We start from the raw sequence: 22,704 nt of genomic DNA on the forward strand, positions 1-22,704 counted from the left end.
GGCCTTCCTGCTTTCTCTTGACAAAAGACAATGGCGGATGCAATCCATCTGGAGATGGAGGAACGTGAAAGGGCCAGACCTTTTCTGGGCCCCGAGTAAGCGACAAACAGTTGGTTTGATTTGCGAAAGCTTTTAGTTTTCTCAATGTAGAACTTTAGGCATCTGCCAATGTCTAAAGTATGTAAAGCTTTTTCAGCCGCTGTAGAAGGATCTTTAAAATATGTAGGCAGGATCACCGGTTCATTTAGATGAAAAGACGAAGGTATTTTAGGCACAAATTTCATATTAGTCCTTAGCATCACCTTATCTGGCCTGAATTGTATGAAGGGATCCTGTATAGCAAAAGCTTGGATCTAGCTGACCCTCCTGGCTGATGTGAGTGCCAGCAGTAATGCTACTTTCCATGACAGGAATTGCAGCTCAGATTTGTGGATCGGCTCGAACTAAGCCTTCATAAGTTGTGACAAGACTGTGTTAAGCTGCCATGGGGGTGGGGGACGCTTAATTGGAGGAAACCTTCTGAATAGTCATTTTAAGAACTCCTTGATTAATCTGTTAGACCACAGAGATGGACATCCTGGAGATCTTCTGTATCTAGATATTGCTGCTAAATGGACTTTAATAGATGAGTGCGCAAGCCCTGATCTGGCTAAATGCAGCAAATAAGGAAGAATTTGCTCAGGAGAAGACGTCAAAGGATGCACTGTATGAGCAAGGCACCAATTACAGAATCGTTTCCATTTTGCAGTATATGTCTTGTTGGTAGACAGCGCTGCGGAACTTTGCAATATTTCATGACATTCCGGAGTGATATCTAATGACTGGAATTCGTGCTCAAAAGGTTCCAAGCCGACAATTTCAGAGAGGTCAATTGCGGATGAAGTACTTGGCCTCTGTTCATGGAAATCAAATCCCTGGTTATTGGGAGCTGTATTCTTGGCTCCACCGACAATTGTAAAAGCTCTGTGTACCAAAACTGCCTCGGCCAGGCTGGGGCTATTAGTATTATTTGGCAAGGTTCTGATCTCATCTTCCTCAGTAATCTGGGAATTAGGGGAAAGGGAGGGAAGGCATAAGCAAACATCCCTGTCCATCGGAGGTGAAGAGCATTCCCTCTCGAACCCTGTTGAGGGAACCTGCTGGCATAATGTCTGCACTTTTTGTTGCTCTGAGTTGCAAACAGGTCCAGACTTGGTTTGCCCCACACATTGAAAATCCGATTCAGCTGGACTTGACATAGTTCCCACTCGTGGCAAATGTCGGATGACCTGCTTAACAGATCCGCTTTTGTGTTGTCTACCCCTGGAACATGTTCCACTTGCAGCGTTATGTTCTGACACAATAGCCATTTCCAGATCCTTTGTGCATGAATCGACAGGGGTTTTGATCTCATGCCACCCTGCTTGGGCAGGTAAAACATTGTTGTGCCGTCTGTTCGCACTAAGACCGATGAACCTTGAATCCTGGGAAGGAAGGCCTGAAGGCCCAGGAAGACGGCTTTCAATTCCAAGAGATTGATGTGAAGTTTTGTCTCTTGAGGAGACCAAAGGCCTTGAATCTCCAGGTCTTGCAGATGTGCTCCCCAACCTTGTAATGAAAGCATCTGATGTCATGACGTAGCTTGGTGATTGAGGTTCGAATAACAGACCCTTTGTTAGGTTGCACCTGATACCCCACCATGACATTGCACGTTTGATCTGACAGGTTATGACCAGCTTGTCGTCGAAGGAACCCAGGGCTTGGACCCATTGTTTGTCCAGGGCTTCTTGCAACGGTCTCATCTGTAAACGGCAGTTTGGAATCAATGGGATACAAGAGGACATCATTCCCATTAATGACTTGAATATTCTGATGGAAGTGAACTTTTTTGTTGCCAGAGATGCAGTCAGATTCACGATTTTTGTTACCCGTTCTTCTGATGGGTAAGCTTTCATTTCCTGTGTTTTCAAGATTGCTCCTAGGAATTGTAGAGTACAAGTCGGAAGAAAAAATGATTTTTCTTTGTTTATCCAAAGGCCTAATCTTTGGAAGAGATCCGTGCACATCTGTAGAGATCTCTGTGTTGCTTGGAACGATTGTCCTTTTATTAACCAGTCGTCCAGGTATGGGAAAACCTGGAGACCTCGCTGCCTTAAATGCGCCGATATTGGAGCCATGCATTTTGTGAATACTCTGGGAGCAGACTTCAGGCCGAAGCTCTGAACTGGTAATGGCGCCCCGCCACCATGAATCGCAGATACTTCTTGTGTTTTTTGTGTATCGGAATGTGGAAGTATGCCTCCAACAAGTCTAGAGAGACCATGTAGTCTCCCTTGCGGAGCAGTAGAAGAATTTCCTGTAAGGACAGCATACGGAAAGAAATTTTCTTTATGTATGTGTTCAGTTCTCTGAGGTCCAGTACCTGCCTCCATTTTGATGATTGCCTTTTCCTTATAAGGAAGAAGTGTGAATAAAAACCTGTTCCCCGCTGGTCTGATGGGACTTCCTCTATCGCTCCTTTCAGTATGAGTGATAAGATCTCTGCTTTGAGAGCTGCTATATATTGATGAACTCTGCAGAGAGGTGGACGATTTGGAGGCCTTTGTGAGAATTCCAGGGTGTGACCCTATGTAATGATGTCTAATACCCATCTGTCCGATGTTATGGACTGCCAATGCGGGAGAAACTGAGAGAGGTAGTGGAACTGGTCGATCTGAAGCGGTATTGGAGGCGCCTGAGGAACATCACTGTCTGCGACCAGAGTCTTGCTTCCCTCTGGCGGCGGACTTTCTTCTTCCTTGTTGTTAGAAGGAAGTGTTCGAGTACCGATATTGCTGAGGGGGAGGAGTACTGACGGTATCCCTGTTGGTTGTAAGGTTGGTACCGATTAGATTGGTAAGAGGAACGTTGCTGTTGAAAGTGTCCTCTGGATCCTCGGCCACGAAAGGACTGATAACGGCCTTGCTGTAATGATCCCAAGGATCTAGCAGTATCAGTATCTGCTTTTATCCCCTGCAACGCCTCATCGATCTGTTTACCAAAGAGGCTTTTGCCATCAAATGGCATGTCCAAGATGTTTGACTGGACCTCTGGTCGAAAGGATGTAGCTTTGAGCCATCCTTGCCTCTGTAGGGTTACCGCCCCAGCCATCTGGCAGAAAGCTATAGACGCTATATCCATTGCCACATCTATGGACTCCGACGCTGCTCTGGCTCCATCCTATAGGATGGTAGTCTCCTCCTCTTTCTTGTCCTCCGGAAGGTGCGACAGGAATGGTGCGATGTCAGACCACATCTGTCTATTGAACCGGCTCAGAAGGGCCATTGCATTGGTTGCTTTGATGGAAGCTGCTGCCATGACAGCAAAACGTTTACCTATACCGTCCATCTTCTTGCCCTCCTTATCGGGGGGCGCCACGCATGTTGCAATTGGGTTCTTGGAGCGCTTCTGCGCTGCTTGAGTCACAACCGAGTCCGGTCGAGGATGACCAATAAGACATGCTGGAGCCGTCTCTATAGCGCGATACTTTTTGTCCAGCTTGGGTATGGATGCTGGGACTGAGGCTGGATTCTTCATCAGTTTGAGTCCATCATCCCAGATATGGTCAATAATTGGAATGGCTCTTACCGACTTCCTGGAGGACTCCTTGAAGTCATAAAGGAAACATTCGCTTTCCTCGATTGGCATAGTAAGCTTGAATCTTTTAGCCGCTTTTTCCATCAAATCGTGAAAACTGGCTATGTCCTCTGGTGGAGAGCTTGATTGAGGCAAAAGTGACACCGGGGAAGTTGAAACAATATATTGGTCCCATTCATCTCCAACCCCCTCATCCTGAGGAAGTTCCCCATCCTCCTCTTGATCATCCTGATCGGAATCATTGAAGTCATCACGACTTGTAATAACATTTTGGACCTCCGTCCGAGGAGGAGGAGGCGGCTGAGTCAGGGGTGTCTCTTTTGCAGGTTGAGAGACTTTCTCAGTGGCCGCGGAAGCATTATCTTCCGGAAAGCGACGGTAATAGCTGTCAATCATGCTTCTTAGGTCTGATATTAAAGAAATAGGCACCGACATGGCCTCTTCCCGCACAGGCGTATCCACTTCCTCTTCATCCTCATAATGATAGGCCTGGTGAAATGACTGGTATCTCATCTGGCCTTTGACCGGCCGCTCTGTAAAAGTGAAGTGCTCCTGGGCCTCTTGGTGGTCTTCCTCATCGGAATCCTGATGTTTAATATGGAGCTGCGAAGGACTGTAAGCAACACCATAGGATCCTTCCTCCTCTGATTCCTGGCAATCCAGAATGGTAGAGGGCAGTAGAGATGAAATCTTCGGCATGGAAAACTCCCCTTTTTTGCTCGTCAACACTCCCGTCGACGGAGCAATCCTCTTTATGGAAATATAGGTTGAAGTTATCTTTGTTGGAGATGGCATCGCCGACGATTTTTTCGTCGTCGACGGGGCTGTCGATGGAACAATCATCCGCATCGTCGACGGGATACTCGTCGACGAAGATCTTGCCGTCGACGAAGGTCTGGCACTCACCGTCGACGAAGCTGACGTCGTCGAGATGGTCGTCGGCGTCGACGAGATGGTCGTCGGCGAGGTCGTCGACGGCCTCGTCGGCGATCTGACTGGAATTTCAGGAGATTTCGTCGACGGAAGCGACGACTGAGCCTTCTTTTCTGAGGAAGGCTTGAGAGGAGTTGGAGGGAGTGAAGTAGAAGGTTCACCTTCCTTAGTTTTTCCTGCTTTTTGTTTCCTCACATCTCCCTTTTCCTCAGAGGACCCTCTTTTTTGTTTCTTAGAGGTGTGTCCCTTGGCTTCTCCCTCAGACTTCGAGTCTTGAGCTTTCCTTTTCTGAAGCCATAATAAGAGGCGCGCTTCTCTATCCTTCAGTGATTTGGCAGAGAAGGTCCGGCAATACTTGCAGTCCTTAGGAATATGCTTAGGGTACAAACAGTACAAGCACTCCTTGTGAGGATCTTCAGAAAACAGTCTGGCCTTGCCACAGGACCTGCAAGCTCTGAAAAGGCTCTTCTTGGAGCTTTCAGACATTTTGAATAAAATTAAGCTTGACAATAAAAGAACAGTACCTGTCTTCCAACTGTGAAAGGTCAAAAGTTCAGTGAAGAGAGAATAAACTGAGCAGAGCTCAGGGAGACTCCTTCTCACACGAAGGCGGTTGGAAATCTGAGGTATGGTGGCTCTGCTGGGAATGGTGTAGGCTGGTGCAGGCAGCTGATTGGCTGTAGTTTGGGCCACATAATGAGGAGGAGAGGTTGCCTAGTGGTTTCACTGCTCTATGGCTTCCAGGCAGTTTTTTCTTCTACTGCTATGGTTATCTTTTACCGGGAGACTCCCACCATGACGACGGGGAGGATATAAGCATGTGAATCTATGAAAGATTGAATAATGGAGAAGATGAACAGCCGCCTGAAACTGAACTCAGACAAGACGGAAGTCCTCATCCTTGGATCATCACCCTCTGCCTGGGACGACTCCTGGTGGCCCCCTGCCCTGGGCAGCGCACCCAAACCAACGGACCACGCACGCAACCTGGGCTTAATCCTGGAATCCTCCCTCTCGATGACCAGACAAGTCAACGCCGTCTCATCATCATGCTTCAATATCCTACGCATGCTCCGAAAGATCTTCCGATGGATCCCCACCGAAACCAGGAAGACGGTCACCCAGGCACTTGTCACCAGCCAACTGGACTATGGAAACACCCTCTACACCGGAACCACAGCCAAACTACAGAAAAGACTCCAACGCATCCAGAACGCCTCCGCACGACTCATCCTGGACATCCCCCGACACAGCCACATCTCCGGACACCTGAGAGACCTGCACTGGCTCCCCGTCAGCAAGAGAATCACGTTCCGACTCCTCACCCACGCACACAAGGCCCTCCACGACCTGGGCCCCAGGTACCTCAACAACCGCCTGACCTTCTACACTCCCACCCACCAGCTACGATCGACCAGCCACGCCCTCGCCGCCGTTCCACGCATTCGGAGAGCCACCATGGGAGGAAGATCCTTCTCCTACCTGGCAGCCAAGACTTGGAACTCCCTGCCCATCCACCTCCATCTGACCCAAGACCACCTCTCCTTCAGGAAGCAACTCAAGACCTGGCTGTTCGAGCAGTAGCGGACCCCCCCTCCCCCAAGCGCCTTGAGACCCTCCGGGTGAGTAGCGCGCTATATAAATATCTTGATTGATTGATTGAAAGGCGAGACCTATTGGCTATGCCAATGCTTGTTTAACTTTGAAGTGTAAATGGCTTGACAGGGTTAAGGAGCACCACTAATTGTGATCGATGTTTCGACCCATTCAGGTTAGGTCTTTAAATCAAAAACATCACGGTGGGTCTTCATTAGGACTGAAAACAGAAAACAGCCTGTAATTGTGGTGAAAAGTAACCTCAAACATAGGTATCAAGTTCCAGCAATTAATGTGGTATCAAACCAAGTAAGGCCTTTTTCGTTTTAGCCTTAGGACCCGGAGAAAACTTCATCAGGGGGCGCTATGTTATGTTTTAGCCTTAATATCGGTTATTTCTGTATTTTCAATTTCTTTATTGCAAATGCTACGTAACAGTCCTGTAACATGTTATCACTTGCATTGCTTCACAATATATGATTGGTAATATAGCGTGTCTTACTTATAGGACTAAATAATGTTTTGTAAAATAAATATTTTTTCCCCGACAGAACCGATAGTTGTTACATAACACTAGATTTCCCAGGTTCTGCGGGATACTGGGTCACTCCATTAATCTTAATGTCAGCTGGGTTCGAAGCACCAATCTCCCCTATCTGGCTCACCAAAATGTTGCTTGAATATGAATTTACCTTGAAAAACAGAGACAAGAGGCATTTAACAAAACAGGAACACTTGGTTTAATCAAACACCAAGGCTGGAAGTGCAGCATACAGAAACGGGTCTGAGGACTGACTCAAAGTACAATCCTTTTGAATGTCTTTTTACACATTTCTTGAAGCATCATAAAACAATTCATAGATCCTGTTCGGGAGTGGAATGTAGGTTGTGTCATAAAGCCATAAATTACTCCCAACTGGTGACAAATGTAGGTGGGCATGGACACAGTGAGTGCCCGGGGGTAACGTGTCCCAATGTGTGGCATGGGGAGCATTTGATCATTGCCTGTATAGTGTGTGTTGTGTCTTGATTGGCTGAGTGTTCCTAACTTCATGAAGCATCCAACTTTATGGTGTTTTGGGAACGCGCACCCCTCCACCCATGTGCGTTTTATTGGGACCAATCTTCTAGGACCATTGTTGTGTCGCTGCCTATCTGTGGAACTAATCTGGGGATTTTATGTTTGCACATTTGTCCTGCTGGTTATGTGCCACCCCACCAGTCAACTTTGATTCAGTAGCCTCAAGCTTAGGGCACAGGTCTGCCTGACCCCATATTTCTGACAGGGTAGATGGAGAGGTCCTATCGGGGACTTTGGGCAACCGTTATTTGATTTTGTTTTTGTACATACACGTATCATTCCATACATCAATATTAGTATTAACAAAACCGAACACCAAATTATATCTCATCAGAAGCAGATTGAGTTCATCACCATACAGGCTGTGTTCAAAGTGTGTGATTGAAACCCATCAGTGTTCAGCAAACCACAAGAAATTGTAGATGACAAATGACAATATTTTGCATTAAAATCCCCCATCCATACAACTGCATAGCTGCCATTTAAGCTATTTAAACTATGCTTGAAGGGTCTGTGTAATGCTTTAGCTACAGCAGAGTTGTTAGTGTCGAAAACATTATTATAAAAGTAAAACAATGGGATATACACTGTTAGACACTAAGCAGCATTTGATAACAGAGAGAGTCTAGGTTCGTCCACGCAAACTGACCCAGAAATGCAACGGAGGCTAATACAATTAGGCTTTCCTTAGCCCCAGCCATGGATCCTGACATAGCAGGAGAGAAATAAGTCACACAGCCATCAATACAAACAGTTCCTAGCATCCATGTTTCTTGGATGCAGAGTACTGTGTATGGTTTGATCAAATTTAACCAATACAGATTTGTCAATTTTGCGGCCAGATCTGACACATTCCATGATGCACACCTTAATAAATTGCATCCAATATTTCGAGACCACTTCCTGGCAGGGTTTATCTCAATGAGGGTAGGTGGGGTAACTGGATTTGATATAGGCACCAAGTGTTTTGCAGTATGGTCTTCTGAATCATCTTTAAATTAGTAGGGGTCAATTTCCTGACTTGGATCCAATTGATCGTACTGTGACAGAAGCAAAAACCCATTTGTAATGGAAACAGGATTGTTGTGCATGTAAATTTTGGGTGATCTGTCATGGGAGGGCTGAAAAACAAAGGGGGCGTGGGGGTCAAAAAAGGTGCATTTCCCATGTTAATTCCTATAGGACATGTCAACATGCCTCTTGCCCGAAAGGCTGGACAGAATGAAACCAAATTTTGTATAAAGGTGGATTTGGTGGTGCACATCTGATTTTTGTTATTTAGGTAAATCTGTTCAGTAGTTGTTCAGAAATATTGGTTTAAAATATATTCACACAGTCACCCTTAGTTTTACTTAGATACTCAAAACACCCACTCACAGAGATTGACACACCCAATGACAGACCCATTCAGAGACTCATACACCTACTCCCACTCACAGGCCCACTCTGAGAGTCATGAATTCCTTTAGAGACCCACTGAGACACTCGTACACTCACTACCAATCCCTCTCAGAAACTCACGGACCCACGCAGACACTTGCACACCCACCCACATACCAACTTGGACACTCACGCACCCACTCACAGACCCACTCAGAGACTAATGGAGGCACTCACAGAGGAGTCACTCACAGACCAAGTTAGAAACTCACGCAACCACTCAGAGACTTACTCACACACCCACTCAGACACTTATCCATCCAGTCATAGATCTACTGAGAGACTCATGAATTCACTCACAGACCCACTCAGACGCTCACACCCACTCACAGATCCACTCAGACACTTATGCATCCACTTACAGACCCATTCCAACACTCTCAGGCCCATTCAAAAAAGTATGCACCCAGTTACAGACCCACTCAAACACTCTTACACCTACTCACAGACCCACTCAGAGACTTACACACCCATTCACAGACTCATGCACCCACTCACAGACCTACTAATGCACTGAGTCACAAACCCACTCAGACACTGATGCCCCCACTATAATGTCCATTCAGACACTAATGCATCCAATCATAGACCCATTAAGACACTTATGTAAGTACTCACACACCCTAAAGTACCCCATTCATAGTTACAACTCAAACAGTTATATATGCTATCACAGACAGATTGAGAGAGTGATACATGTTGTTTTTGAGCTAGTTAGTAATGTATGTAGTGTGATGGTCAGAGCAATGTATTTACTTAATTTAATGTGCTATTGGCCATTGAATTTCTGCTTTTGGTTTGCGATTTTGCTGTGTAAATTAGAGAAAAAACCAGCACACTCCTAAAACATATTAACATTCTAGATCAAATGTTTAGTTTGATATTTTCAATATTACAAATAGTATATATAATTAAATTAGCCAACGGTATTTACAAGACAAAAAGAAAACCTGAAACAGTCTTAACCTTTTAATTAATAATAAAACAATAAAAATTCACTGAGAAAATAAAAAATTATTGGGATGTTAACCTTACAAAAAAAATTTAAAACCTTACAAAATGTACTGAAAAACATGAAAGGTTACAGGAATGTTATAGTGACAAAATACAACTCAAAGAACCATAAAAATCATTGGAAAAACCAAATGTTACAGAGACATTATAGTTAAAAAATTAAATGTAAAAAACTTTTAAAATTCACTAAAAATAGCAAAGATTATAGAGACGTTATAGTAAGGAAAAGGATTTTAAGAAAATTTTAAAAACCTTCGAAATTCACTGATAAAAGCAAAGTTTACAGAGACGTTATAGTTAGGAAATAGAATTTAAAAAACCTTCGAAATTCACTGGAAAAAAAACCTAAGGTTACAGGAAAGTTGAGGTTAGGCTGACATTTCACTTGTACAAAACCAAGGGAATTCCGCAGTTATAGTTGCCTGAGCCCCCGCAATACATTGCCTATGACCTCACATATTACATCACACATTACATGATCAGTGACATCACTGATGATATCTCAAATTACATCACTGATGACTTATCAAAAGATATTACTGATGACCCAATGGGAACAAATTATTTTCTTATTTTAAGTGTATCACTTCTTTACTTTGTCTTTTTTGCTTTGAGTTTACAACACCGTTTGCACTAACTGACCCGAATTAGAAAGAATGTAATAAATAAAGTCTTATACTTCTAAGCATTAGGGCCAGATTGCACTAATAAACATTTTTAAGAAAAGGTCGATATTGTGACTTCCTAAGCTTAGGAGCAATTCACTAAACTTCACTTAAACTGAAAAAGTGTAAAAGTTCAAGAAGAGGGAAAACAAACTATTGTGGTACAGAAGATTTAACATTGTTACAGATATTGGTTTGAATGTAAGAATGATACACAGGAAGACCTATTGAAGCCATACTCCTGCACTAACCGTTTGATTATACTCAGCCAGCCAGCACGTGGTGATAGGTATTAAGTGCTTGTGAACATTGATGTTGAACATATTCTTGGGTATTAAATAAAAAATAATACTACCTTTGATGGGTCCATGATAACAGTAGGTACAAAGTTTAGGAAGATGTGGTTGCAGTCAGTGCGCACACTTGTGTTATTAAATGCCACCTCTAGCTCATCCATGGCCTCCAGCAGCAAGCGTTCACCTTCATTTTGAAGATATTCAAAAGAAGCTTCCTGCAAAGATTGTTAACGAATCAAATCAGTCAATATTTCTAACATCCCTACATTCCACTTCATAAGTCACTATGTTATGCACTAACCTTACTGATCGAATATAAATGCTAACAAACATTTGTGTCTTAGAATTGTAGCATGACCTTGGATTTTTATCATACGCAGCTAAAAAAGGCAGACCATTGCTGCAGACTGCTGTAAGGCCACAACATGTACTGTCTGTAAAGTATGCCTATCAGACTGGTTAAGTGGACAATCAATTGCTAGAGAGATACATAAGTAGACTGCATATAAAGACATAAGGAGCGAGTGATAAAGAGGACATATTAAACAGGACTTTACCAGAAAATAAGCAGCAACGTCAGGATAAAAAAAAAAAAAGATGAAAGGTGAACTTCAACAGGGTCCGTGTATTTTTTTTTTTACCAAGACTTCGCAAACTGTAATCATATTATATTTTAACATATGAATACGTGATGGCCCCAGGTGAGAACCTTAACCTTATTATTCGTGGGAATATGGAAGCAAAAACATTTCTCAGAAAAGAAGCATTCCTGAAAGCCAGTATAATTCCAGAAATTAGGAATGTGGATCTGGTGAAAAAACAGTGCCTGGAAAGCCCAGTTCTGATGGGGCAACCGCAAATCTAAATAGAATCTGCAGTTTTACAACCTAGCCACAATGATCAAAGATGACAACCAGTCACAGGGTAGGTCACCTGGAGGTAGAACTCACAATATTCTCCTTTCCCATACTACAGAAAGATATCAGTGACGGACTGGAGAACTGGCGCAATCTTTAGAGTCACTGCACTCCGAATGTTAATGTCTGAACATCAAAGGCTTCGAAGAGAGGCTAACAGTGTATGCAAAGGACGCAAGAGTGGCAATTAAAGGTTTAGGAGCCTGAAAAAGCATTATACTGTACGGAATTATCTACAGAAGACAATATGTAGCAGATAAAAAGCAGAAAATCAATTAACATTAAACTGTAAAGATGTGTTATGCTGCTTATTGTGGAAGGCCATTTAAAATAACAAAAATTATCATTAATGCAGGGTATTTACCTTTGTAATGAGGTCAGAGTGTCGAAGTATCGCACGTATAAAAAACCTGTAATCTGTAACTTCAACGCCTGCCTCAACTTTGGCAGCTCCAAGATAAAGGTGCATCTTGTGATTGGCGCACGGCACAGCTTTCAGGTCGAAATTCCGCATACGATTCAACTCCAGCTGGAAAGCAAGCGCTGGCTCTAAGTGTCGATAAATCCGATCTTCAGCAAACTGCAAACATTCCAAATAAGTATTTAGCTCACTGTCCCCAACTACACAAATATGGCATTTAAGAGCTAAATTAAGAATGACAGACAAACCTCATCTCGCGCCCTAAAGGTGAAAAATTTCGGGAATTCTCTCTGTAATATAAGAAAAAAGAGAATATAATCATTACTTAAACATAGAACATAGGGTGGTTTGTTAACATGGATCTCCACTTCTTACTAAGGAGCAAGAAATCCCATTACAATTTGTTATTTATGACTAAACGCTAACTCCAGCCATGACAAAGTAGTAAACACCTCGGACTTATCTCAGAAAAACATTTGACAGGAGAAAGACATGAGAGGGTAAAGCATAACTTGGTAGACAAGACCTCTAAAGAAGAGCTGCTCAAACTGCTTCACCAATATATAAATACACATTTATGACAAAAAAAATGTAAAGATGTGACAATCTCCTTGAAGAAGTATTGTGTTCCTTCTACTCTTTTACGTCTGCTTTGCATTTTTGTTGTCTGTAAAACTTGGTTCTTGTTCTATTTGTATGCCCACGAAATCCAATCAACCATGTGTCAGGACACTTTTAAAAAAACTAGAAAACAACTTCTAAAATGGAAGCAGAAATGTCATTTAGTTCAATAAAAATTGGTAAATTTAGTAGAACAATTAGTTCGCAAGAGATGTAGAACCGACTCAAAGAACCCTTCCAATGTTTAATGTAAGGATAACCTTGTTTGGAATTACAGTGCTTTGTGTCTTAAATGTTTGTGTGCAGTAATCTAATTTGAAATCTGATAGGTCAATGTAGTTAATAGGTTTGTGTGCCATAACATTCCACTGTTTATTGGTTTAGAATATAAAACTATAAAAATAAGCAGACTGCATAAACATTTGTTACAATAGTCCAGAATAGAATAGTAAAAGAAAACATAACATTTTCTAGCCATTACAGTTCAAAAGAAAAATTGAGGCGTGGTCTCGCTGCTGATGAGGTGAGACGCATGCCGCGGGAGCTCCGGCTAAGTGCTGCCTTCAAAAGCAATTATAATGGAGTTGGGGGCCAGAAGCCATCGCTTTTTGGGGTACAACGACGACGGAAGGTGCGGAGCATCTCCCGACGAGCTGGTGGCGCTGGGACTGAGAAGGCTGCAGAGAAACTGCCGTGCTGCTCCGGCCTCCCGCTGCCGATCGCGGCAGCTGCCATTTTGCGACACCCAGACCTGGCGCCAGATCCAAGATAGGCGGGTGCAGCATTGAACAGCCCTGGGCCCCATTGGTGTTGCGCTGCCTCGGCGGGAGTGGAGGGGCACACCTGAGGCGACAAACTCACCGGAGGCATCGTAGGCCGCCTCAAAACGCTTTCGGCTGCTCTGGCTATCCCCCATCTTGGTGGGGAGCCCGGACTTGGAGGTGACCTGAGGCGGACAACGGCAGGCGGGAATAAGAAGCAGCGTAGCGGTGAGTGGCGATCTCGCGGGGCAGGCACTGGAAGGTGGAGGAGACAGCTGGCTGAGAGCCTGGAGTTGACCCCCCTCACGGCGCGCTGGGACATTAGCGCGCGGAGGAACTGCTGCGGGAGGCGGGGGAGAGCGGGACCGTTGACCTTGTGGGGGAAGCATAGCAGCGTGCCCAGACTGTGCACCTACCAGCCTTTGTCATGCTGCTTGCAGTTCACCCGGAAGAGAGGCCCGCCGGAGGCCCTATTGACTGCCATACCTCACGACTGCCCCAGCGCTGCCTTGGAGTGGGCACAACTCTGCAAGGCCACGCGGAGAGCGCCCGATTGCTGTAGGCACGCCTTGCTGCATTGCCCCCCAAATCGGGCCATAGCCACTCCTGCAGGCAGGTAGGAGGTGCGGGTGAAGCGCAGAGGGCCCGATTGCGGGGGTCCCGACGCTGCTACCTTGCTGACGCGTCCAGGCCTTGGAGTGCTGAGGCCTTGGCCAAAGAGGCAAGGGAGGGAGGGATTGTTGCCTGTATGAAGAGGAATGTTGCATTGACTGCACACCCTGCCTAGGACCCTGACTGCCCCTCTGGGCTGCCCGTCGACTACTTTGGGAAGAGAAAACCGGAGACCTTATCGGATGCACTGGCCGCAAGGCGTCCCTGCGCTGCCCCTGAAAGGTCTAATCTGCGCACCATTGCTGAGGGGAAAATATAGCGCTGCCTGGCGACCACCCGGCCTAGAGGCCCATTGGTGACTGCGTAGACCACGCTCACCCACTGTAGCTCCTGCGCTGTCCCGGCGAAACACAGATTCCGCGCTGCCACTGCGAGGAAGGCACACCGCTGCCTCTGAGGGTAACTCTTCGCGGTGGCCACACACACCTATGGATATCCTCGTGTGGAGGCACATGTGAGACTTTACCGGCCCGTGCCAGTTGCATCTGTCCCTGCCCTAGAAGGCTGCCCCTGACCAAAAGCCCGATCCTACTGTCTAGTCACCCTCACGAGGCAGCTTAAAGAGGACCTCACGGGACAACTCTTCTGCGGTCTCCCCGGCCAGTACTGACCACGACGACATGGGGCGCTGGTGGGGCCATGGTGCGGGGCCTTGGTTGTCGCGGGTTGGGACCACCCTCCATTGGGCCCTCTGAGGTTGGAGGGGTCTGAGACGAATGCAAGAAGTGAACTGGACCTGGGTACTGGAGCACACATCGTGGCTGGACTCCCTGAGCTGCTAGAGGGGGCCGGGTAGCTGACGTCCCAGCGATTGCTCTCTCTTCTAGGGATGTGCACGGAGGAAGCGAGGAGAGACCGTTTTGCAGTTGGGCGGACTTGCAAGCTATTGCACGGACCCTTGACACCCCTCAATATCGCGCTTTGTGGAACACAAGCTGCAAAAATGACACACACTAACAAATGCAAAGACGATCCAGTGCCAGCCTCTAAGGACACCACGGTGACAGAGCTGTGGGGCAAGGCGGGCTCATCTACTTCCACGGAGGTGTCCCCGCAGGCTGGAGGAGATTCACCCCCGGTAACACAAGCATTCATGGCCTCCTTCATGTCTTAATTGAAAACCAAAATCGACTCCCTGCGCACTAAAGTCCACTCCTGTGTTAGGGAACTTAGGAAAGAGGTCACGGACCTGGGCGAGCGAGTATACAGGCTGGAAAAGACAGTGGACGCCTGCACTGAAGATCAATAGCAACTTTGGCAGCGCCTGGTCACCCTGGAAGACCAACACATAGAGTTGCAGCTGAAACAAGAGGACCTGGAAAACCTCAGCCGCCAGAACAATCTCCGTGTACGGGGGTTCCTCTCGGGGCAGAAGGGAAGGGCATTATGACCTATGTGGCACAGCTACTTCACGAGGTCTGGGGGGACGATGACGCCTCCCCGCCGGATTTGGACCGGGCTCACCGAGTCTCCGAGCCCGGTCCAAAGCCTTAACCAGAGTCCACTTCTTCACAGAAAAAGAAGCTATTCTCCGGGTGGCGAGAGCCAAGAAGGACCTCACATATGACAGGCACAAAATAGAGATATTCCAGGACCCAGCACCTAACACCTTACGACGCCGACGCAACTTCAAGCCTGTGACAGACAAACTGCGGAGCCTGGGCATCTCCTATCAGTGGGGTCACCCGTTCACCCTTATCTTTAATAATAATAATAATAATAAAAACACTTATAAAGCGCCTGGTTACACTTAAGACAGTGTGTCCCCGCGCTAAGAAATGCTGCAGTATATCAAAGAGGCCGAGGTCAGGGTACAGGGGTACAAAACCAATATTACTTTGGGAAAAGGTATGTTTTAAGTTTGAGCCTGAATCTTGTTTCAGAGGGCTCCATGCGTAGATCTAGCGGGAGATTGTTCCAGTGCTTACTTGCAAGAAAGCGAAAGGAGCTACCTCCCATCCTGGTCTTACGTACGCGAGGGAGCTGAAACAGCATCGCTCCCTGGGAGTCCAAACGAAGAGTGGTACGATCCTATCAAGAAGCGGCTCAGCTACACCGGCTTCCCGCATCACGCACGCTCGGCCAGCCCCACCCATCTTTTGCCTCCTACACGAGTACCTGTCAAGCAGTCCTGGTCCACCGTGCGTCGGCGCAGACGCTCACCGCCCCTGGATGAACAAACATCTTCGCAGGCTAAGCAGGACATTATTGAACATATCAAATCCTTGGAAGGGGACAAATCAGAAGCGCGTTCGGAACACCCTACCCCTTGATGACCAGTTCAAGTGCCCGTAACAAATTCCAAGTTTGTCTTGGGAGACATTGCTCCCACTTGGTAGATTTCAATGTTCACCACTGTGCTCTGGGCGCCACCCAAACTCCCCTTTTGCAATGTAGCTGGCGCCAGAGCTTCCCACCTGGATGAACTTGAGTGCAGCGGAAGACCTACCCCCATCTGTTCCTGAGAGAGTGACGTCTCTGGGTTCACCTGAGCATGCAGGCTGGCCCACGACTGGAACAGAACAATGTGGCCCAGTTGGCCAATGTTGGTTGTTTACCTCTCCTTCTCTTTTCCTACTTGGCTGATTCTTCCTTCCTTTTTCTTTCTGTCGTTCGGGTGTGGCGGGTGGGAGACTACAAGGTTATGGTGGGCCTGTGTCCATAGGGAGGATCCACTCCTGAGCCCTGCTTCCTATGTCCCGAAAGGCTTTTATGATGGTGTGATGGCCTGACCGGTGACCGGAAATACTTATGACTCTTCCCAACCCTTTAAAGGTACTATCCCTTAAGGTCAAGGGGCTTAACTCCACCAACAAGAGACAGCAACTGTGGCGCTACACACTACAACACAGCCCAGACATAATTTTCCTTCAAGAAACCCACCTGTTAAAGGTGGACACCCCTCGCATAGCACACCCTAAATATCCTCTCCAATTTTGGGCCACAGCTGATACCAAAACGGCTGGGGTGGCTATCTTTTGCAGAAATGGCATCAGACAGGGGGAAACGAAAGTCTTCATCAGCCCAGAGGGGCATTTCATACGAGCAAGAGTGGAGGTTGGGAGACGCTCCCTCACATTGTGTAATGTCTACGTGCCAAACCAGATGCAGGACTCTTATCTCCGAGACGTACTGCGGGAACAGGTGCCACAGGGCGACCCCTCTTTGATTTTGGGGGGAGATTTTAACCTGGTGTGGGATCCTACACTGGACCATAGTGAAGCCTCCTTGAATTGATCTGGAGCCATGTCCTCTGCTCTCCGGAAACAGATAGCAGACCTAGGCCTGATCGATTCCTGGCGATACCATTCCCCTGAAGTGCGGGATTACTCGTACCACTCGGATGTCCATCGCTAGTACTTGCGTATTGATTATTTGTTTGTATCGCACGCCCTTATAGGAAACACGGTAGCAGCATCTCTGTCCGACATTTCAATATCTGACCACGTCCATGTTGAGCTTCTCATGCAGGATCCGGCCGCTTGCCCCACCCGTTTACCGCGGTGGCGCTTGCCGCCACATATCCTGCGGGATCCAGTCAATGTGGAGATTCTACGGACTGCCATGGACTCTTATTTTGCGAGCAATGATCTACCTGAAACCCCATTCCCGGTGGTGTGGGATGCCTTTAAGGCAACAATTCGCGGCTACATCACGTCGATAGCGATTGCGCGGGCAGCCCGTTGCTTGGAGGACAGTCTCTCCAAGGACATTAAGAGACTGGAGAAGCAGGATCAGGAGCATCCAACACTTGCGTACCGGAAGCTTGCAAACCTCCGAGGTCAGCTTTGTTCCCTGCGCACCAATAAAGCTGAGCGGACTCTGCTCACCCTCAAACAATAATATTTTGAAGGGGGGTATAAAGTGGGTAGTTTACTGGCAAAACACCTGAGGGTGAGAGCAGGGAAGTCCCATATAGTGAACATCGAATTGCCGGAGGGAGGAAGGGTCACCACGGAACGCGCTAAGTGTGAGGCCTTTAGGACCGATTACACCGCCCTCTATGTGGCTGATGAGCCCTCCCAAACGCATATTGATGAGGTCCTAAACAAGTGTCCCTGGACCCCAATACATCCACACTACGCCAAACAATTGGACGGTCCTCTCCTGGCAGAGGAACTGACGGCAGCTTTGAGAGACATCCCCTAGGGAAGACACCAGGCCGGGACGGCTTGCCGTTGGCCTTCTATCGTATGTTCATAGTGCAACTCTAGTCATACCTACTGCGATTATACAATTCTTTCTCGGACACGGAAGGGCCGTCTCCTTCTATGGGTATGGCAGATATAGCCCTCCTCCCTAAACCAGGAAAAGATCCCACGCTGTGTGCGTCTTACCGCCCCATAGCACTGCTACACACGGACTTTATAATTTACACCAAAATGCTGGCTAAGCGCCTAGAGCCTCACATGCCTGGCCTCGTGGAGCCGGATCAGGTTGGCTTTATTCGCAATGGGCAAGGGGCAGACAATGTGCGTAGAATTGCGCACCTGAAGGGGAAAGCGCATCACTGGAACATACCGGCCTGCTTTCTGTCGCTTGACGCAGAGAAGGCGTTTGACCGGGTGGATTGGAGCTTCTTTCGCGCCATTTTGCACAAGATCGGACTAGGACCTAATATGATCTCTATGATCATGGCCCCCTATCTCTCGCCACAAGCGAGGGTTCGGGTTAATGGGCAGCTCACAGAACCCTTTTCCATACATAGGGGTACGCGGCAGGGCTGCGCCCTGTCCCCTCTGCCATTTGCCCTGGTGGTAGAGTCTCCAGCGGAGTTGATAGGCAGGACGCGGACATAGACGGCCTCATTTTTGTGGGCCGCCAGAACAAAGTAGCGCTCTTCGCGGACAACCTTATCCTCACGCTATTGTATCCACATACATCTCTCCCGGCGCTCTACACTCTATTACAGTCCTTTGAGAGAGCGTCAGGCCTTAAAATTAACCATGGCAAATCTTGGGCTTTAAACCATACGATTCCGGAAGACGAGATACCGGCCTTAAAGACACTTGCTACTTTTCAGTGGGCCACGGATCATATCCGATACCTAGGGCTACAATTAACCCCCTCATTAGACACGTGGACACAGGTAAATTGGTGGGAATGTAAAAAAACTGTCTTGGAGGACCTACGGAGGTGGAAATCCCTAACTATCTCTTGGCTGGGCAGGCTTTATGCCGTCAAAATGTCGATACTTCCTAACATCTTGTACCTATTCCAGTGTCTCCCCCACCCCTATACCACAACACCAGATACAGGTCCTCCAAAATGATATCACTAAATTTATATGGGGTGGCTTTAGACCGCGGTTTTCCCATAAAATCCTCATGCTGCCGTGAGACAGGAGGGGGGCTAGCGTGCCTCAATCTCCTGGAATACTACTGGTCCTCGCACCTCCGCTTTGTCTCGGAATGGAAAACCACTGAAAGCGAGAAGGTGTGGTTTCATATGGACCGAATGGTAACGGGACATATCATCTGGGACCTTACGTGGCTTCAATGCTCGGCACGTTCCCGTAGCGCCTATATTGCAGTGCGTACTAAAACGGTCCTAGATATATGGGACAAGATCGCCGTGCATAAAGGGCTGATGACCTTTCCTTCCCCACATGCTCCCATAGCCGGCAACCCATTATTCCCTCTGGCCCTCCACTCACAAGCATTCAACAAATGGCTACAGGGGATTGTAGAGTGATTGGAGATATATACGAGGGGGGCACCCTTAAGACATTCGCCCAGTGCAGGGAGGAATTTCGTCTCCCAATGGGAGCGGGACTACAGTATGCGCAGTGGCGACACTGGGTATCTTCACCAGCAATGCAGCAGGCTGCCGTCCGACCATTCACTCCCTTTGAGCGACTAGTCCGCTCATTTGATGACTTGAAAGGCCTTATATCACGGATATACCAGATCCTGCAACACCCTCCGGTGCTAACTGCACATCCATATCAACGCCAATGGCAGCTGACGTCGGATAGGGAAATCACGCTTACACAATGGAACCGCCTATGGCGTGACATTCCTAGGGTTCATCGTGGCTTCCCACAGAGGGAAAATGCGTACAAAATTATGACACAATTGTATTACACGCCCGTTCGACTGCACAAAATGTTCCCCGCCACGTCCCCCTTGTGCTGGAGGTGTCTGACCGCATCTGGCGACTTCATTCACATTTAGTGGGGCTGCCCACTCCTGACAATGCTCTGGAAGGAAGTCCTTAGTCATATTAAAGAAGTACTGGGCTTCCCCCTGCCTGAATCTGCAACCACAATCCTTTTGGGCCTTAAACCAGAAAACCTAAAAGCGCTCACTCGCAGCGACTGGACCATAGCACTTCACATACTTGGGGCGCCTAAACAACTTATAGCACTATAATGGAAAAAAGTGGAGACTCCCCGGATTGCCGCTTGGTTCGTGCACTTGTGGCATGTGATCACTATGGAACTCTTCACAGCACAACAGGACGCACGAGACACTCACTTCAAGGCTGTCTGGCGACCATTAGTTCAATACCTCTGTAAAATAGAACATTTACCCTCCAAGCTCAGAGCGCTGCGACTCTTTGAGGACGCCATACTCCCGTCAGACCCTAACAGACTTATCACATAATTAGACCTGTTGTCCCCACTAAACCCTTCAGCAGCCGCAAACTGTGAACCTGTTTAACCCATACCTCATTCAGCTGAGGCTTAATCAAAACTTACAATACAGTTTTTCCATGAGCAAAGAGCAAAGAAGAAAAAGTTACTTACCTTTTAAAGTCAAGGTTGAACTTTTTAGTTTTAGGCAACAGAATCACCAATGCCTCCCTGACCGATAATGGAAGCTACTGTTCCGCTAATGCTGCAGCATACATTTACTTCAACTTCGGGGCCAAAATATCTATGAAGGTGGTATAAAATTCAACCTGGAGACCGTCTGGTCCTGGCGTCTTCCCCGAGCCATTTCTTTAATGGCAGCTCTAATTTCTTGTAAGGCAACTGGCGGCGCCAAGGTGTCCCGAGTAGCGTAGTCTAATGTCTGTAAGCCCAATCCCTCCAGCTACGCGACCGTGCTGTCCCTCCGAACTTCTCCCAGGGGTCTGTAAAGCCGCTCATATTACTACCTAAATAGGTCATTGATGCCTTTCAGTAGTGGCTCACTTGGCCAGTAGAATCTAGGATATTGGGAATCTGGCCCCCCTGCCCTCCGGCCTAATCAACCATGACAACAACCTCCCTGCTCCGCTGTCATCTACATGATGCCGTTCTTTGTAGTTTCGGGTGTCTAGAGTCCGCAGCCTATCCCATGCGGAATTATAAGCACTCTTCACTTCCGCCAGGTGTCTCCGAGTGTCAGCCCCTCCCCCAGTCCCCCTATCTAACAACAATATCTGGGCTTCCAGGCATTCAAGGTCACGATTGATTTATTTCCTGGCTCCTACCGTCTGTCCCATACATTGTCCCCTGACCACCACTTTAAACGCGCCCCACTCCACTAGAAAGGAGCTAGCCGCCCCCTGATTTGTCTCAAAATATGTTGTTACAGCCCCGGAGAGCATTTGTCTGAAGCTAATGTTGTTCAATAGAGTTGGGTCCATTCTCCACAGACGTATGGGGGCCCTTTCAGGAGTGGGGGCAAATCGCAGCAGTAACGGGCTATGATCTGAAATGGACCTCCCCAAATATTCTGCATTGGTCAGCATTGGGACCAATCTGTCGGCGCAGAAAAACATCTAATCTAGTGTGAAGCTCGTAGAGTGAGGAGTAGTAGGAGTATTCCCTCTTCCGTGTGTTGTGTATTTGCAAATATCTAACACCTCCCACCCGCGTTGTAGCTGTGCAGGCCCTTAGCTGTCATAGCCGCTGCTATGCTCTCAAAGGGGGAGTGGATCTATCTAAGTCCAGATCACAAATACAATTAAAATCTCCCCCTAAGATCGCTCTCTGCCAATCCCACCAGTGATTTAGAAAGGCATGTCAGGAAGGCAATTTGATTCTGATTCGGAGCGTAGACATTCCCCAATGTCACTTCCCTAACCTTCAACTTGCCTTTCCCAAGCACATATCTCCCGACCGTGTCAATCATCTTACGGGTCGCCTGAAAGAGACCTCAGGACTGACCCAGACAAGCGTCCCCCTTGCTTACGCTGAAAGCTTAGTTGCAAACATTTGTCCCTGACACCTATGCCGTAGCCGCACAACCTCTGTAAGGTGGGTCTCCTGTAGCATCACGATGTGCGCGCCTTTACGCTATATGGTTCAAATCTTTTTATTGATTTCAACACAAGGAATAAACCAAGACCCTCAGCTCCTCAGCAATTTGCAAAAAGACAACAGTGTTGCATTGCATCATTACCGTAGGTAATAAGCATGGAGCGGACCTACAAATAAACAGATAAGGGAACAAATGAAGAAAGAGAGAAGAACCCCCCACCCCACCTCCCCATCTCTCCCCTCACCCTCCCCACCCACCCCTCGAACAACTTAAACTAAAAAGGGAAAAAAAGAGGGAGAAAGGGGGAAAGGAGAGAAGGCAACCCAGTATTCAGTGACTTTTCTTGCGAGCTTTTGTGGGAGTTCCACTTGGAATCTGTGTGTCTGGGAGGCGAAGTAGACGCAGATATCCGGGGCACGTTAACTCCCGAAACTCAGATACCAGCAATGTCAGAAAGGGCCGCCACAGCTCGGGAAA

At 47.2% G+C, this 22,704-nt stretch overlaps 1 protein-coding gene across 10 annotated transcripts in view; it reads right to left on the minus strand.

Annotated features, from left to right (window-relative positions):
* Window positions 1-22,704, minus strand: part of ACACB (acetyl-CoA carboxylase beta) — a 2,338,068-nt gene that overhangs the window by 928,068 nt on the left and 1,387,296 nt on the right. For all 10 annotated transcript variants that reach the window (XM_078667379.1, XM_078667377.1, XM_078667383.1 and 7 more), the window contains 3 exons: window positions 12,227-12,268; window positions 11,922-12,137; window positions 10,700-10,855 (listed from right to left, as the gene is read on the minus strand). In XM_078667379.1, the coding sequence (XP_078523505.1) occupies window positions 10,700-10,855; window positions 11,922-12,137; window positions 12,227-12,268 (414 nt within the window). The remainder of the gene's footprint in view (window positions 1-10,699; window positions 10,856-11,921; window positions 12,138-12,226; window positions 12,269-22,704) is intronic.

Source organism: Lissotriton helveticus, chromosome 11 (genome assembly GCF_964261635.1).
Source record: "Lissotriton helveticus chromosome 11, aLisHel1.1, whole genome shotgun sequence".
Lineage (NCBI taxonomy): Eukaryota > Metazoa > Chordata > Amphibia > Caudata > Salamandridae > Lissotriton > Lissotriton helveticus.